The sequence below is a fragment of the Piliocolobus tephrosceles genome, chromosome 11 (assembly GCF_002776525.5).
Source record: "Piliocolobus tephrosceles isolate RC106 chromosome 11, ASM277652v3, whole genome shotgun sequence".
In the NCBI taxonomy this organism is placed as follows: Eukaryota; Metazoa; Chordata; class Mammalia; order Primates; family Cercopithecidae; genus Piliocolobus; species Piliocolobus tephrosceles.
In genome coordinates, this window is record NC_045444.1 from 46,131,874 (window position 1) to 46,150,872 (window position 18,999).

Consider the following 18,999-nt stretch of genomic DNA (forward strand, 5'->3'; position numbering starts at 1 on the left):
AAAAGCAACCTGTGTTTTGAAATGGTTTGATGGTGAAATTTTTTTAAACCGACGTTGGCCATGTGGTTCAGTTGAAAAAAATTAACATTTTTATTTTGATTTGTGTGTCACGGTTGGTGGACTCTGTTTGAAATATGATTTGATTTATACAAATATTACAACAGTAGTTAGAGGGAGGTGTAATTTATACAAGAACCTCATCTTAATAATTATAACCACCTGAGTTCTTACTAGGTGCCAGACAGACCCATATGTACTATCTCATTTAATCCTCCACACAAGTCCACAAGGTAAGGATCCCGGGATTACTCTACCTTCAAGGCTTTTATCTCAGAATTTCCTCTCTGAAGTAGCCTGTTTGTTTCACCTCTCTCTCCCAGGGACTTTTTTTTTTTTTTTTTTTTTGAGACGAAGGAAGTCTCACTCTGTCGCCCAGGCTGGAGTGCAGTGGCCCGATCTCGGCTCACTGCAACCTCCGCCTACCGGGTTCAAGCAATTCTCCTGCCTCAGCCTCCTGAGTAACTGGGATTACAGGAAGGCGCCACCAAGTCCGAATAATTTTTGTATTTTTAGTAGAGACGAGGTTTCACCATGTTAGTCAGGTTGGTCTCGAACTCCTGACCTCGTGATCCATCTGCCTCGGCCTCCCAAAGTGCTGGGATTACAGGCGTGAGCTACTGCGCCCGGCCGTGGGGAATGTCTACATGCGCATGCACGCGGTACTCTCTGCTCAAGGTCCGGGGACTTCCCCTAGGCGGAAGGATCTTATCAGAATCTCCATGCCCCTCCCTATCCCAAAAGCTCATTGTCTCTCTTGATTTCACCTGTTTCCTTAGCCTTTGTAACAGTGCTCTCAATTTTCACAGCACACTCATCTTACCAATGTCAAACCCTATAGAAACCCATTATCCAGATGCTTTCCCTTACTTACTGCTGATAGAGGGTCAAGACACCATGCCAACTCATATTCCGAACTCCCATGAGTCCTTACTACTGCTTAAGTCATCCTTGCACTCATCTCTGTTTGAATGCTCACCAAATTCTCAAGAGCATTATTCCAAATCTTTTGTCTTGTCATACTCCTTAAACTGAAAATCTCATCTTTTTTATTTTATAGAATCTGAACAACCTTGCTTCCTTACTGAATCCTAAGCTTTTATAAACAGGTGAGCTTCACTGGCCTTCCTGCCATCTCTAGCATAACCCACTTTCTCCTTCCTGTCATCACTGTCAGGAAGACATCTAAGGAGCCCTTTCCTATAAGACTAATCCTGCCTCAACCTTTCATAAAAGTAAGCCCTATTTCCAAATATTCCCTCTTTTTTCTAGCACCTTGTTCTACCTACAAACACAGTCAGATGCTGAAATAATTTTGTCTCTAGGTTGTCACTTGAAATTTTCAGGAAAAAAACTCTCTCTTTGGCGTCTGATTTTCCTAAAGACACACCCTCTTCTTTCATTCACTCTTTAAACCCTTTGGAATGTGCTTCCCCCACCCCTGCCTCCACCCTTCTTTCCTGTCCCACCACACACACAGGACTCCATTGAGACTTCTGTTTCAAAAGCTTACAAAGACCTCCCAATGGATATTTCCAATGGCCCTTTACTAGGCTTTTGTCTTTCTTGACCTCTTGGCAACATTTAACGGAGCTGACCACCTCTTCTTAAAACTTTGTTCTCCTTGGCTTCTGTGACACCTTCTGGATTCTCTCAGTTTTCTGCCACTTCTTTCCCACTACTTTGCCTAAGGCTCCCCCCTACTCCTGCCCAGTATAGAATCTGTGCTCCCCGAAGTCTGTCCCATCTCTTGTCTTGACACATTCTCTCCTCGGAGTGCTTTAATCCATTCTCAGTGCTCCACCAATAGTCTGAGAAGTTTCTGTGCTTCTTCCTCAGAGCTCCAGTTCTCTAACTGCTTGCTAGCAATTTCTGCCTGGGATGGCAAGTGGGAAGAATAATGTGTAATTCACGTGGACAAGTTAAAATGGCCAAACCAAACTCACTGCCTTTCCCCAGAAACTCTTTTATTTTGGTAGGCTGAATACTCTAAACCACTCACCACTCTACCTGCCCATCTTCCATATTCCTTTGAGGTGGGAGATGTTTTAATATAACCAATGTACTTGTTGGACTATAGATGCTAAAGGTGACTGTATAGTTATGAATGACATATATTACTAACAATGAAATCTGCCATATAACAATGTGATTGACACGATCCAGGACAAACACGAAAATCCATGCAGACATGTGAGCCAGCTTCTACTCTGACTTCAAGGTAATCTCAAGGGAGTGGTAAAGAAACACAACCATCTCCCCAACCAAAATAACTTCAAGTGGTTTTCACTAGGGGGGTGGGATTAGTCATTTAGGCTGGATGATTCTTCCTTATGAGAAACTGACCTGAACACTGCAGGATATTATGCATCCCTGGTGTCTGGACACTGAGTATCAGAATTCAACAATCCCTCTTCAATTTATTTTAACAGCAAAATAATAATAATAATAATGTAGAAAATCCCTGTAATAGAAAGGCTGGATTTTTCCTCATCACTGAGCCCCAGAGCAAAAAAGGTTGCAAAGGTTGCAGTAACTTTTCATTTTCCCAATCATTTAAGACTAGAAACCTACGATGGTCTATTCCCAAGATCTTCCCCTCCCCATCCAGCCAGCCACCAGCCAAATCTTGTCAATTCTTTCTACACAATATCTTGAATCCATTCTATTTAATACATTCACACTGCCACATTTCACGTCTTTATTTCAACTGAGACAATACTTTCTAAACTCAGACTCTGCTCTCACCCATTTAACAAGCTTGCTCCTATTGGCCTCTGTTCTTCAAACTCTACCCTGCAGTCAACCTAACCTGAACTATACCCACTGCTTCCCTGATAAAGCCCAAGTTTTCTATCTTCAAATCTTTGCTGAATCAATGTTCTTTTTACCTGAAATGTCACCTTCCATGATGCAACCAATTATCCTGATTCCTGAGTTAGAAAGTTTGGTAAAGTCCTTCTCCCTCTCCTTCCAAATGCAGTCTCGAAAACTTCTGGAAGACACAGATCCCTCTGACAAATGGATGAAAGCTATGAATCTCTACCCAGGAAATAGCCAATGTATGCACATTTTGCATACAATTTTAAGGGCTTCCTGTATTTGAATATCTATACAATTTGGTCACTCCTCCTGCCTACAATTTAACCGACTTCTGGGTCCTCACCAGCGCTCAGCTGTTTTAACAACTAGCTAGCTGGTTTCCCTGCCCAGCTTCTCCCCTAATGTGCACCAGTGTTATCTCCTGCATGCCCCCCATTTACTTCGCAAGGATTCCTGTCTGCTTTTTTAAAAAAACAATCACTTACACCTACAACTCAATTAATTATAACTCAATGTTTTTGAGGCCCTGTTAAACTTTCAGTTAAACAAAAGAACTATTCACTCTCTTAGAATTGGTCTGATACATTTAACATATAAAACTGAGAATACAAAGTAGAGCCAAAGTACTTTCTAGGATATCTGAAATGGTAGGGTTGGGTTGATCACAAATGGTCTTCCAAAAAGGTGATTTTTATAGGCAGTTCTCCAAAGAGGAGAGAGACAAAGAGATCTTATCTTAGAACAGAGAAAGAAAATGATGATACGATTGATAACTAAGAAAAAAAGGGGGAGATGTAAGAATCTGAGATAATTTAAAACAATGAGGCTACATATTTGCTCCCAACATACACAGCACCAAAACAATGAGACTGGAACCCATTTTGTAAAGTGATAACATCAACTAGCAAAGTAAGAAATGGACAAGGTAATAGTGCTTTCTTCTCTCTTAGCCCCTACTTCCCCTTCCCTCTCTTCAGCACTCCCTCCTCCCCCTCTTGCTCTGGAGCTTTGCACCCTCTGCAGTGCACACTTAAAACTCTCCAGACACACTGAAAACTCCCCTGGGTTATACACTAACAACTGCTTCTACAATGCTGACATTATCCGCACCTTGTACTTCTTACAGAAATCCTTACTCTTCCATTATATATTAAAGAAGCCTCTAAAGAAGCCACACCTCCCACTGCACTGCCCTTTCAAAAAGCGAAAAGCTTGCACATGTATCCTGGAACTGGATATAAAATAAAATTAAATTTAACAAACGAAAGAAAGAAAAGGAAAAATACAAACATATATATGACAAAAAAAAAAAAGAAGCTAAGAGCCAAAAAGGAAGTTTGCAATGAAGACAATCACATGTTTTCATAATAAAATAAACCCAAAGGATTCCAACATAGGTAGGACAGTCTTTGTCACATTTAATGCAGAAATTAAATGTGGAGAAAATGTATCTGTCCACAAAACAGCTGTAAGTCAAATGAAACAGGTGAGTGTGATAATGCCTCCATATTTAGAATATTTAGAATAGCTACTCTCCTGAAAAGTAATCTAGAATATGAAATTTCACATATATAGCTACGTTTCCCCCTCAATAACTCATGTAGATAAATTTGTGCCTTAAAAATGTTTTAAAAAGTACAGAAGGCCTATTTAAAATATGTATAAAAATAGGAAAATGTTAAGTTATTAAGTATAAAAAGTATCTGTCAGAAGTAAGTGATTTCTAAAAAGGTAGTAGAGGAGTTTGCAGGAAACAAAAATAATACATAAAGAATAGGAAAGGCTCACCCCTCAAAATTCAGGCATTAGAAACAAGCAGTACCTTCATGCTTGACTGAAATTCTCAAAATGAATTCTTGGGGGTTTCACCACAATTTTGAGAAATTTTAAAAATACAATTTTTTAGGTTTTTTTTGTTTCATTTTGTTTTTTTTCACAGTCTTTTTCTTGATAACCAAAAGACTACATGCTCATTGTAGGGGACAAGAGGGACTGGATGGTTGTAAAAAATGTAAAGGATCATAAAAAAGTCACTTGTGATTCTATCGCAGAGGAAGCCATTTACTAATGTTTTGGCATATTTCCTTCCAGTTTTTAAAAATACATTTTTGAGACTGTATTGCATATACAATTGACAAACAAAAGACAATCTCTAGTTTACATTATTCTGTTATGAAATTCCATATGTTTAAATGAATAAAGCAGAGCCAACATTGATTTCTATTTATTAGGGTACTGTTCTGCGTAACACCAAGTTTCTTGCTGCTGCTGTTATTATAGTAAGTGCTAAATCCCAACAGTTATACTGATTTTTATTTTAGTTCAGGATTACATTTGCTCCATTTAATTCTTCCACCTTATCCTAATTCCAGGAAATGCTTTCTTCCTTTCCTCACAGTGTGTTCTATACTATTTTAAAGTTTACACCAAGATTTTAGAATGTGTTAAGCAAAGCATTCTGTACAGATGCGAGTTTAAAAACAAACACCCACTAAACACCTACAGATGTCCAAGGACAAAAAAAATGTTTATTTTTCTGAGTAATGCAAAGACAATATCTTTGAAAATCAAATATACAAACAAGACAAAGGAAAGAATTCAGGAAATGATCATGCATCTACTAATAATCACATCTGTTTTCCAGCAAATTAAAAAGTAGCATTTTTCACTGATAAGAATGATCAATGCTCTTTTTACCTTCCTAATATATCTGCATGAAATAAAGAAGAAAGGATTGAAAGTCTTCCCCAGAGAGGAAGCAAATTCTGCTATCCAGAGCATAAACCATGACCAACTGTTTTAAATATATGGTGGGATCCACTTTTCTACTTCTTGGTACTTTCCTTTTTTAAAAAAATGTGGTTGAGAATTTCATTTTCAACCTCAGGTCCTTACCCCTTTTTCAGGCTGCCTCTCATTCTAACACAGTCCATTCTTAGAGGCTGTAAACACAGTCCATTCTTAGGCGACTGTGTTAAGGTCTCCCTAGACCACACAGAAGTCTCCTAGGACCACCCGCTGTTGCTTGCTCTGTGGGGACATTAATAATAGCACCTTAGAAGGATTAACAACAACAACCCTGTGAAGTGGGCACTATTATCTTTACTTAGCAGAAACTCAGACTTAGGGAGGTTAAGTGAAAAAGCATACAAATGGTAGAGCCAGAACTTAAGCCATAGTCTTTCAATTAGGTAGAGTGCAGGTGGAAGCATGGACCAAATAGTTCAAGAAGGTAAGATGTAAAATGTGCATTGTTATCAGGGCCTAAGGAACATGCGAAGGGGCAAAATTTTCAGTGGAAAAAGTAAGAATAGTATGTCTTATTATCATGATTTTTTTTATAACTAGTTTTAAAAAGTGAACTGGATTTCCCTGAGAGAGGGTTGCTAGATTTAGCAAAGTTTAAAATGCAGTATGATGAAAATCTGGGACATACTTATACTAAAAAATTATTCACTGTTTATCTGAAATTCAAATTTAACTCAGTGTCTAGTATGTTATCTGTGAAAGTATTTATAAAACAAACAAAAAACACTAATACATTCAAGAGCTACAATTCCCACATCTGAAATCTGGACACTCTGTGGGCCACATGTCTTTGGGAGGCCACGTAAAGAGAAGTGTAGTGAGGCCACAGCTGTTCTTGACAGGCTTTCCTTCTTTTTCCTAGTAGCAAACACAGCCCTTGACTCCAGGGACCTAGCTTTCACCAAGTAGGCCACTTAATGTCACTGCCTCAAAACTCCAGACCTTCTCTATATGGATGCTATGAAGATTAAGTATGACTGAGGTTTATACATCCTTAAAATATTTATTTACTGGCTGAGTACTTTATAAATAAATTCTCAGAAACCTGGATCAGATAGGCTCTTACCCTCTCGACCAAGAAAGGTCTCAAAAATAAAAGTACTACTAATATATGGTGAGCCCAGCTGACAGTAATCTCTGAAAATAAGGAAAAGCAAAACACTAGAAATATGTTCAAAACCTGAAGTGAACTATGGACCATGTAATGAGATGCCAAAATGGGTCCCTAGCAGAAAAAGTGGACAGTCATGATGAATTGTACAGTTTTCAAATGGTTATGTATGGGCAGATTTTAAAACATCATCATCATGACTCATAGATCCTACCTGATCACAAATACATAGAGATAACATAACAAAAAAATGGGCCAAGACCTTTCTTATACATACCAATTTACCTTTCTGCTACTCTCCCCTAAACCTCCAATCTCTGTAGCTTGAAAACGTTTACTTTAAAACAACAACAACAAATTGGGACTGTTTCAGGCAGTGTTCATTTAAATATCTTCTATGCACAAGTTTAATCTTCAAACTTTAACAAAACCCAATCTACTAAACACAAATTGCTGTGAACAGAAACTGTCTGAAGAGGATTAATCAACAGCTTTGTATGTCATCCTCTAAACAAGGCCAAACACTGAATCACTGTTGAATTCCTCACGTGCAGCTACACCCAGTTAATCTTGAAGAAGGCAGTAAACTATGTAAATCTACTTCAACTGGGAAGATAAGTACTTCCCTCATCAAAAGTTAGCAACATTTAACAAGTACAACTATTGGAGGACAAGATCATTTGTAAAGAAAAAGAAATACACACACAGACATAAACATACACATACACACAGGCAGGAGAATTTTGCATTCACTCCCCTACCTCCAAAACCCTACTGGAAACCACTAGGACAACATACTATTCAGCAAAAAAGGCCCTCCTACATGCCACAATGTGCAGAAACCAAAGTGTGGTTGGATTGTTACTTAACTATCTCAAGAAAGCAGTTCCAAAATGGAAGTAAGGAAACAGGAAGAGGAGTAGCTAATAAAAGAATTCAAGAAACAACACAAAGGAAAAATGAAAATATCAATTTTCTATATCTAAAAGCCTCTGAGTATAAATCATTCCTTTTGCTTTAAAACACACAAATATTTTCACAACTACAAAAGTCCTGATAAATGGTTTCATTTTGGTTTCTGGGTGCTCTTTTCATATAATCAGATTGGATTTGCTTAATGAACACCATATACTTCAAAGTCACAGTCAACAGAAATAGAACGTACACATTGTCCACTGAGACTTGAACCAATCATCTTTATCTAGATACTGCCTACTGGGTTATCACTCCATTCAAAAGCTTCTCACTTTGACCTGAGCTGAGCAGGTGTATTTCTAATGTGCTCACAGGCCTGTGAGGCAGGAAAATCCTGTTGATCCCAGATGATGCCAGAGATCAGTACTCCCTGATGCCCTGGCTATACTACGTGGGGGCAGGTGAGGGATGAGTACCAACCACCTCTGCTTTAACTGAAACTAGCTCACTCCTACACAGTCAGCCCTCTGTATAAAGAGGTTCTGCATCCACCTACTGTGGATTAAAAATATTTCTGGGAAAAACAATAAAAATAGCAATAAAACAACTGGAAAATAATACCGTATAACAATTATTTACATAGCATCTACATTGTATCAGGTATTATAAGTAATCTAGAGATTAAAAAATACGAGAGGATGTACATAGGTTATATACAAATACTATGCAATTTTGTATCAGGAACTTGAGCCATCCTGGAACCAATCTCCCTCGGATGCTGAGAGATGACTGTGTATGTAAAATGTAAAAAGCTTTAAGAGTTGTACAATCATTCAGTACAGCCATATTTTTATATCAATGCTGCTTCCAAACTCACAAACTTACCATCTGTATCATCCATTTACTTCATCATTCACCTCCTAGCTCACAAGTTCTCCCTCCCCAAAAAGGTGGGAGGAATCCCTAAACTGGACTTCTGAGATATGAAGGGTGATGGGCGATGATGCAGATAAACTAAACTCTCTATAGGTTTCTACTGAGGTGTACATGTAGGCAGGCAGCCGTAGTGTGGTGGTTTGAAGGGAGTGATTGTCAGGGTTCAAATTCTGGCTCTGCACTTTGAGTTGTACAGACTTTGGGCAATTTGCTTAAATCTATGCCTTAGTGTTCTTAATTGTAAAATGGATATACTAATATTGCCTGCCTCATAGGACTTTCAAGATGACTAAATGAGTTAATCTGCCAAAAACATTCAGAACAGCAATCAGCAGGTAGTGAAGTACTCATTGAAAGTTAGCTATTACTATTATGTAGGTATAATGCACGTGTGATTCTGAACCATTACAGTGTTTTTTCTAAAGGTGACTGTAAAGTATTCCTTACATTCCATTTTTTTTTCCTTCGGGCAAATTATCTGAGATCAGCTCTAACAGTTGATTATGTATTTCTAGACTAAAATCAAACTGCATCACATACCTAAAATTTGCCAATTCTTTCATCAAAATGAACAAACTAATATGAACTGCAAGGTTGAAGCTTAACATCACAAAATCTTACAAAAAGCATTAATTAGACTTCCCATTTAGCCTAAGCCAGGATGAGATCACAAAGTCACTCATGGTAACCAGGTCCCCGCGCTGGAAGTGTGCTTTCCCAGTGAATGGCTAAATACTAACAAAAGAAACCTTTGACTCAAATACCACTGGTACCCGGGGTCTTGTGTCTGTATAATGCCTACACATTCATTTCTTTCTTTGCCTATAGAAAAAAAGAAAGTCTGTTTGTTTTTCTGATTCAGTCAGCCCTTTTAGTCTTTGAATCTAAGGAGGGCCCTATGAAAAGAAGAGCATCTTATCAGCGTGCTCCAGACCAGCAGGCTACCCTCCTTCACACACAAAACCTCCAGCCCCTCACAGCCAAAGGCCTCGCCCTCAGAGCCATTTCCCCATTTCAGAGCTAACACCCCCGCCGGGTTTTGACAACAAATAAATGAATACACAAGGCCCTAACATAATTAGCCATCTTTTCAGGTAGAGTGAGGTGGGTGGGGGAGAAGGGGTTGCAAGGGGAATGTTTATTGTAAATTGGTCGCATTCATGAAGTTGATGTAAGTGTACTGGATCTGAGAGCATTTCTTTTAAATGAAGCCACATGAAATGACTTCGAGATGCCTGCTTCGGAATCTTGACTATCTTAGCATATCCTTCAGCGGAGTCACAAATGCAGATTTTATTTATTTAATTAATTAGAGGAAAGAACTTCTTAACCCAGGTAAAAGTTCCATGGACTTCCACATCAAGGGCACACAGACCACGGTGTGTGTACTGCCTCTTTAAAGGAAAGTTAACATAGAAAAGAACCAAAGACCAGAAGGCAGAAAACATTTCTTTTTGACACTGCCAAAATACTTGCAAATATACTTTATGCTAGGACACACACACACACAAAAAGAATGACTCTGACAACAAGACCTAAACATAATCAATAATCCTGTAAACACAGGGAAGCCACCAGGCATCACTGTCATCGGTCGTGATCTTAAGAGAGCCACGGTCTGCATGGAAGGCTACAGTTCGCTTGTATCCTTACTGGGATAATAACTTAATTGATTTGTCTCAGTGGCTACGGATGTAGACAAGAGATTTATTATGCAGGAAAAAATATCTGCAATCCTGTTTTTGTTTTCTCAACAAGCATCTTGCCACTGACCTCTAAATCAGTTTAACCTTTTCTAAACAGACCTGCACATTTTTTAGATAATTTAAAGCTAGGTTTTGTTATTGCTGCTGCTGAAAGGCTCTGTGAGATGTATCACAACATGGCTTCAGTAACCTTCTTTTAAAAACAAAGATGAAAAACAAAACAAAAGGCCTCAACTATAAGCTCCCAGCTCCATTCCTTTTCCCGGCAGGGGATTGTGATCTAACCACTGAAGTGGCTTTGGAGTTCAATCTGTTAAAAAATGTATGAAACGGTATTAAAATAGGAAAGAGCATGTGTATGACTCAGGCATATCCAAGTATCTTCTGCAACTAGGATGTCACAGGATTTCCCTGTGCTACTGAAAACCTTGAGAAAGTGACAGTAGAAGTTCCTGTTTCTTTCTTTCTTTTTTTTTTTCTTTAAATGAGGGGGGCGCGCGCGAACAAACACACAGACACACACAGACACACACACACACACACACACACACACACACACGTCTTCCGGGTTTCCTACGAATCAGACAGGTTCTCTGAGGTTCCAAGCGAAGACTGCACACCAGCAAGACGACTTATTACCGTACTCCGCTACACACAAAGGTTTCGGGAAAAACCCAAACTTGTTGCAGAGCTGGATGAAGCCCCTGGCCCGGCGCGCTTCTGCCCTCGCCGCCTCTCCGCCCCTGCCCCTTCCTCCACTTCCCAACCTGCCCGGCCCGGGCGACGGCGGAGGAGCGGACATCTCCCCTGCTCAGGTCGCCGGCCGAGCCGTCCCCGCGGGCTGCCTTCCTGGGAAACAAGGTCACCGCCCAGCCGGTCCCTCCGAGGAGGCGCGGAGCCCCCGGGCGCGGCCGCCTTTGTAACGCGGGGCTCGCCGGCCTCGGCGCGGCATCCCGGCCGCCGCCTCACCTGCTTGCGATAGGGCGTCCTGCAGTTGCTGCTGCCCCCGGGGTTGCCACTGCTGCTGGGGAAGATCATCGCTGCGGGCGGCGGGTGCGGGCGCCGGCGCTGGGCAGCCTCGCCGCGAGGGGGAGGGCGCAAGGAGGGGGCCGGCCGGGCCCGGGGCCGCGGCAGCTCTGGGAACTCCCTCTCGCCGCGCGGCGGCGGCCGGCGGGGGCTGCAGCTCCGCGCTGACTTCCCCTCCGCCCTCGACCTCCGCACTCGCCTAAAAGTGCGGCGCGGCGGCGGGCGAGTCTCGGGCAGCTGGGGCAGCCGCCGCCCTGCGTGCCATGGACGGGTGTTCGCGCGCGGAGCTGGCGGCGTCGCCGACTCTCCCGGCGGCAGCGGAGGAGCAGCGCCGCCGCGTCCCCACCTACCGCGGCCTCAACCACCGCCCTGAGAGCGCGCCGGCCGGGGGCGGGGAGGCGGCCGCGCACCGCCTCGCGCCGCGCCCAGGCCCACCCGCGCCTCCCCGCCCGCCCGCTGGGCGCGGCGCCTGCCGCCCCACCGCCCGCCCGGCCCCCGTGCTCTCCCTCCCAGGCTCGGGGCCAGAGCCGGGGCCGGGCAGCCCGGGGAGCCGCCGGCGCCCCCGCTCTGGTGCAATGGTTGGGTCTGGCTCCCCGCATGCCGCACATTCCTCGGAGTAGCCAACCCCCTCCTCTGTTCTTTTTCCCCCTCGGTTCTTTCCTAAGCACCAGCGGCAGCTTTGCACCCCGGCTCGAAGCCCCTTTTAAGGGCGTCGCTTCGGGGACCACTCTGGCACCTGGGTCTTCCGTGTCTTCTTCACCTTCAAACTAGGCCCCCCTCGCCACTCTTCAAGAAAAGGTGCGGACAATCACCCCTACTTCAACGAACACACGACCCTCCCGTCAAACCTCTGCACATCTCCATCCCCCGATTCACACGCTAAAATTTTAGCAGAGGAAACAGTTCTCCACTCCCCAGCCCCTCACCCAAATACGATCGGTAAAGTTTTGTTATATTCCTAATCCAGAGTTTACCAGCTTTCCTTCAAGATGATATCAAGGAACGAAAATCATTTAAGGGCATCGGTTTGGTAAACCTTTCTCCCTGAAAACTGGAACAGTGCAATCCTTCCTTATGTTAATTATTAGATGCGACACAAATGTGTTCTCTTCGAAGGACACAGAAACTCGGCAAAAAAAGAGACAAAGGGAGGAGGGACTTCCCTTTGTTTCCCGATGTAAATGACCTAAGGCTGCTCAAGCTGTCCCTTTTCTCGACCACCTTTCCGTGGACGTATGAAGCCCCGAACCTGTGCAGTGCAGAAGGCCTCCACGGCAGCCCGGACTGGCAGAGCCTGCGGTCTCTGGATAAGCCACTGGGACGGGCTTGCCATCCTTCAAATTGGCCTGTTCCACGGTGACTTTTACAGAATACTATCGCCGCAGTAAATATTACAGAGTTCTTCCTTGGTTTCTGGTCTCTTAATACCTTCCTGGAAAGGCTCATCTGCCATGATAATGAAAAATCCTAACTTGTCTAAAAAGTGAAGGCGTATGCCTTCTGGCTTCCCTAAGGAAAACAGTGTCCCCTGTGGAAATGAAGTCTTCTGGCAAAGCTGTGGCCATTCAAAGGCTTTTCTAGCTGGGAGGAACCGGAAAAAATATTCATCCTAGATATCCTGCTGGTGACTTAGTGAACCCCTTCCATGCTCAGGCTCTTCCAACATTCCGCAGCCAGATAACTGGAAAGCCTCACCTATTAAAAAATAACCGTATAAAACACACATGTAATTCCGAATTCTTTTCATTAAAAAAAGAAAAGCAAAGTAACTTATTCCGGGCACCGTGCTAGGTGCACAATGGACGAGTAAGAACTTGCCAGGCAAAATTCACGTAAAAATCTGTCCTTTAAAGTGATTAAATATCAAACACAGTATAATGAGCATTCATTGAAAGTTGGTGTATCTGCTGGAACTATTTTCTGCTAGAAAACTGTTTTGACTGCCCTTTTGCTGTCTCTTCTCACTAGGACCCTTTACTGCAAGTTATCAAGCACGGTTATAAAATAGAAGACGCTCATCAGAATGTTCAAGTCATAGGTGCCTTTCTCTGAGAACTTACTGCTCAACACCCCAGCAGCTCAGACCTGTCATCTGTGCATCTATGGAAAAAATTCCCTGTACGACCTCAGTTGTCAAGAGTGGTCTCTTAGGAAACCACAATGTAAACCACAAAAGAACAGCACCGATTAATTTTTCTATGGCTGTACTCTAAGGTCATGATATTTTGGACGCTGTGCAATCCAGAATGCTAAAATTTGATTGGATACACTCTGCAATAGTTTTATGGGGATAAGAAAAGTTTTTAAGTGATGATGAAATTTAAAGTAGAAAACTAAAAGAATTCTAATACTAAATACTAAGATATTTACTAAGAATACTAAAAGAATATTAAAAAGACTCTAAGGCTAGAGAAGGATATCTAAAAGCCAACAAAATGTATGTTCTGTAATGGTGAATGACATAAAAGGACAGAATATAAGGCATATATATTTAAAAAAACAATGCCCACCGGGGTTCAAAAGTTCCAAACTTAAGTAGGTGCTGTGTTCTTAAGCAAGTAAAGCATTACAAAGAGATAAGATAGTCTACCCTCAACAAAATATAAAATGTAATGAAGTCACTCAAACACAAAGAATGCAACGTAAGGAAAAAAACGTAACTATGAGACCCTGTATATAACATACACACTCAATTAGTGATTATTCATAAGTGCTTTGTTGTAAGAGTGATTACAGGGACAGATCCCAGTGAAGTTCATCTGAAAACGTTTCTCAGCCTTTGAAACAAATATGTTCTAACACAGAGAAAGTAAGAAAACAGTCCAGAGAGACCCAAGTTATCATGGTAAAAACAGGGCTTTGGAAGAACCTGTCCTAGAGATGTTCATCCTCTTTTTTTTTGAGATGAAGTCTCACTCAGTCACCAGGCTGGAGTGCAGTGGCGCAATCTCGGCTCAATGCAACCTCTGCCTCTCGAGTTCAAGTGATTCTCCTGCCTCAGCCTCCTGAGTAGCTGGGCCTACAGGCGTGCGCCACCACACCCGGCTAATTTTTGTATTTTTAGTAGAGACAACGTTTTACCATGTTGGCCAGGATGGTCTCCATCTCTTGACCTCGTGATCTGCCTCCCACCTCGGCCTCCCAAAGTGCTGGGATTACAGGCCTGAACCACTGCACCTGGCTGATGCTCATCCTCTTTCAAGGGAAGCAGACTTTGCTGCCTGGGCTGTCCTATGTCTTCCTCCCTCACCTCACTCAGCTGGTAGGTAAAGAAGCTGTGGGAATCTGATCCAAGGGCAATCGACAGGCCTGTGACCTATGACCGGGCTGGGATTGAAAAAACGAGCAGGACCAATCCAATTCTCACCCTTGGGGATTTGATTCAGAAAACTCCAGTGGCTGAACCAGTTACTAAGGGGGCAGAAACTGCAAGAGTGCCAGGGGTAGAGCTGAGGCCACAACAAGCCAAAACCATATGCAAGCCAAGGTTATGAGGAAGCAGAAACTATGAGTAAACAGGAAGCTTACTGGCAGCGGGCAGAGAGTATAGCATGCCAGGAATGGGTGAGCACTTGGCCGTGAAATGATGGAGGGGGCTGCCGTCCCTAGAGCTGCTTTGGCTCTTAAGACTCACAACAGCCCCTCCACTTGTGTACTTAAAACACCCTTCCTTCTTCAGAGAGCTTAAAGGAATCTGGACTTTGCAATCCAAGGAACAGAATTAAAGCAGATCCAAGCAGATCTGGGTCCATATTTCAGCTTCCCACTTGTGCTCTGGGCAAGTTTGCTAACCTCTCTGAGTGCCAGACTCCTCACAACATTGTCTTAAGTACAGTACATGGACAAAAGTGTCAAACTCAATAAATGGCAGTTGTTGTTATTGTTTTTCCAGGTTTTATCATGGTGGTGTGTAGATTTAAATGGTTGCACTGTGCAAATAACTGATGCTGAACATCAAAGAACAGGAGCAAGGGTAAAGCAAGAATGAATGACAAGCAAATTTAGGCAAGGGGAGGTCATTTTTTAAAAAACTGTTAAATGGCTGAATGAATATGCTTTCTAAGGTTCTGTATGCTGCAGATTTAACTGTAAAAGGAAAACAAAAGTCTAGAAAAAGGTCTGTTTCAAGAACCTAGGTGCACTGAAGTTTTTCTTCATCTGTTTTTGTCCAGTTTCCTTCAAAGAAGTTATGTGTTGGAGAAGAGCCATTTTTGAATGAATAGGAAGACTGTGAGCAGTATCAGAGATCATAAGCCAGGAAGTATATTCCAACTAGGATAATAAGGATGGAGCCACCAGTACATGCAGAAGCCTGCAATCTGAAATAGGAGATGACACACATAGGTAATAATGCCTTCTGCCACTTAAAAGAGCTCATCTACCTGAAATTTGAGAATTAAATTTGAAACACATTTGTCCCAAAGCAACAATTTTAAAATGAAATTTTCATTTTTAAACTTTTCACATCTCATTTAACTTTCACAACAACCTTTGAGGTTGGTAGGGTTATAAGCCTCAATGTACAGATGAAAGAAATGAAGTTAAGGCTGGATGACCTATCCACAAAACTAGTAAGCAAGTAGCAAACTAGGGTTAAAATCTAGACCTGGCTAGGGTTAAAAGATTTACTAAGTCTTGTGCTCTCTAAAACTCTGTAATGCTCCATCTCAAAAAAAAGCCTTATAGATAATGCTTCAATTCCTAGGTGAGTACTCGTAAACCATAGAGCACCCGAATTGCTTGCTGTACACTAATAATGCAAGGCATTAAGTGATAAGTGCCAGGCAAGTGTTCTAGACAATCGTGTGCTATGGGAGTCCACAGCAGGGAGAGATCAATACAGAATATAACATGGGCGTGGGAAGCCCAACTGTATAAATGTTTTGTTTGAAAGATACTCAGAAAGAAGCATTGTGCAGATGATCAGAAAAACAGAACTACAGATAGAAGGCTGGCATGAGAGAGAATGCAGACTTGGGGTAATCACTGCTGAAATCATTGCTAATTAATGAACTTCCTAAAAGGGGCAGGTGAGGAGTCCTAGGGGACCCGACACCCTAATACACATATTACTGAGCCCCACATAAAAGAGTGGGCTTTGAATGAAATTACTACAAAGAAAGTATGGTGGCGAAGCTAAACTTTGAAAGAAGGGGAAAAAAATGGGGGCAGAGAAGATGTCCAGTGAGATAAGAATAGAAGACCTCTATCAAGAAAAGAACTGACCTACAGCAGGTTCTATCCCTCTATTGCTGCTGAACCATTTCAAGCACCCATTTTTATTTGGGTTAAATTGAATGGTGAAAGGAATTAAGAGGAAAAATTCATTCAACACTATATCAGACTGCAACCTTTAATGCATAAAATATAGCCACACAGTATAGGTTAGTATATGCAGTTCACACCAAAAAAACTATTTACATTTGAGAGTCTATGTATAAGAGCTCACAAAGCCTCTGGCTCACAGCAAAACAGAAGAAAAAAAAAAAAGAAAAAATATGGGGTCAGCAGATTCTTCAAATTTCTGTTCTTTCCTGGTACAAAATAGAGTTGATAAAGTACCCTATTTCTAAAGTAGCAGCAACATTTTCTATTATTTACTATTTTGCTTTTTAAAAAATCTGCAATTCTTATTCCAGACTTAAAAGTTCCCTAGACATGTATAAAAGTACATGTGTATAAAGCTGAAACCACTGTAATAAAATAAAACTATAGCTATAATCCTAGAAGGTATAGAGAACAATATAAACATAGCCATATTCTGATGAGTCCTACCAGAAGCCATAGTCTGTTTATTCTGTCCTGGTTAAAAAACGGAATAAATGAGTTTTGTCCCACTGCTGCTTCTCTGCATGTAGTATTAAATAATAATAGCTGTCATTTACTGAGTAACTACTATATTCCAGGCACTTTCCTAGCGCATTGCATACACACCCCAGGACAGAAGAATGACTATCCCATTTTACCAAAGAGAAAATTAAGTAACTTGCCCAAGGTCACAGATCCAATACATAGTAGAGTTGGGGTTTGATCTTGGGTCTCTTTGACTCCAGAGTCCACTGTCTCCAGTAATATTAATAATGATTATTATTATCATTAGCTATGGGTCAAGTGCAAACCCCACAGAGAAAAACTTACATGGTATTAAGAGCCACAGCCTGGGCATCAGAGCACCTGACCCTGAATCTTGGTTCACCATTTACCACCTGTGTGACATTGGGCAAGGCACTTATCCCTTCTAGAAGCCTCCATTTGCTCAGTTGTAAAGGCATATGGATTTACATTGAATTTCCATTCCACTGGATATAAATGCAAACTTTCCAATATTTGAATATACTGTGAATAGTACAGGTATATATGCAGCCCCAACCTAGCATCTAAATCTCATTTCACTGATGGTTGCTAAGGTGCAACTCTTCTCTTTAAACCAGTTTTTTTTTTTTTCCTGGAATCATTCGTGGGACAGAGTTGGTAGAGAAGCAGAAAAATTTATCTTCTGGGATATTGTAGGATAGCTGAGATAGTGGTTAGGTGAAAGTTATTTGCAGAATCCTGAACTGGAACCAAGTTTTATTTTCCCTCAAAAAAGGGTGAGAGACCATATTAGATATTAGCTATGTTATGAGATTCATAGAGGCTTATTTTAAGTCAACTAAAATCCTAATCACCATTTACAACATCTCTCTTTGAAGAAACATCCTCCAAATTTGAAACAAATAACTTACAAACATTTTGGGATCTAATCTGTTCATAAAATAGTTATTGCTCTACTCTTGCATGATAGTTAATAAAAATTCAAAGCTGACAGCAATTTTTGGTATAAGGATTATCTATTAGTTTCTGTCCCTAAGTTTTTATATTAAAAAAAGTGATTTAGTTAGCTAGCCCAACTAACCTGGGAGGTTGAGGCTGCAGTGAGCCGAGATCGCACCACTGCACTCCAGCCTGGGAGACAGAGCAAGAACCTGTCTAAACCAAAAAAAAAAAAAATCTGTAAAAACAGGTACATGGAGTCATATCCTTTTCAAAAATACAACATCTGAATAAAAGGCTATTTAAATTAAAAATTCAAGATTTTGCTTTGGTTTAAACAACAGTGAATTTGTAGCTATAGATCAAATTCCATAACAAAATAAGTAAACTGCTTGGGGTACCAAGACAAAAAGAAGGTCCATTTTTTATATATTGTGAATGGCTGTTTTCCTAAATTGACTGGACAATGTCTCAATTTTCTATACTCTGATTGTGAAAATCTGGTATGGAGCTGTTATTCTATATGCCTATTGTAAGCCTATAAAAATGTAAGTGCTTATTTTCAGAATATTTTGAGATAGTTCAATGAATTTTCCACAAATTATAGTAAAACTCATAAATTATGACTAGTAAAACTCAGAAATTTACCTAGAAAGATATTACTAGGTAATCTCTGAAATTACAGTAGTAGAGCTGGAGTTTGATCTGGGGTCTCTCTGACTCCAAAGAGATGGAAGTAACATCATAACCTATGTATGTTAGCAAACTGTGGGGTAAAAGACAAGAGATGAGGTGAGGAAGGAGGGAACAGTGTGCTGGGAAAATTTCTAATCACATCCACCTCCTGCCATAGGACCTGGGAAG

At 41.3% G+C, this 18,999-nt stretch overlaps 1 protein-coding gene across 7 annotated transcripts in view; it reads right to left on the reverse strand.

The window, feature by feature from the left end:
* Window positions 1-18,999, reverse strand: part of RBMS1 (RNA binding motif single stranded interacting protein 1) — a 214,866-nt gene that overhangs the window by 122,779 nt on the left and 73,088 nt on the right. For 2 of the 7 annotated variants that reach the window (XM_023217368.3, XM_023217367.3), the window contains exon 1: window positions 11,326-11,824. The exons of the other annotated variants lie outside the window; for them this stretch is intronic. In XM_023217368.3, the coding sequence (XP_023073136.1) occupies window positions 11,326-11,394 (69 nt within the window). In that variant the 5' untranslated portion in view covers window positions 11,395-11,824. Of the gene's footprint in view, window positions 1-11,325; window positions 11,825-18,999 lie in introns of those variants that run through there. 7 annotated transcript variants of the gene reach the window in all.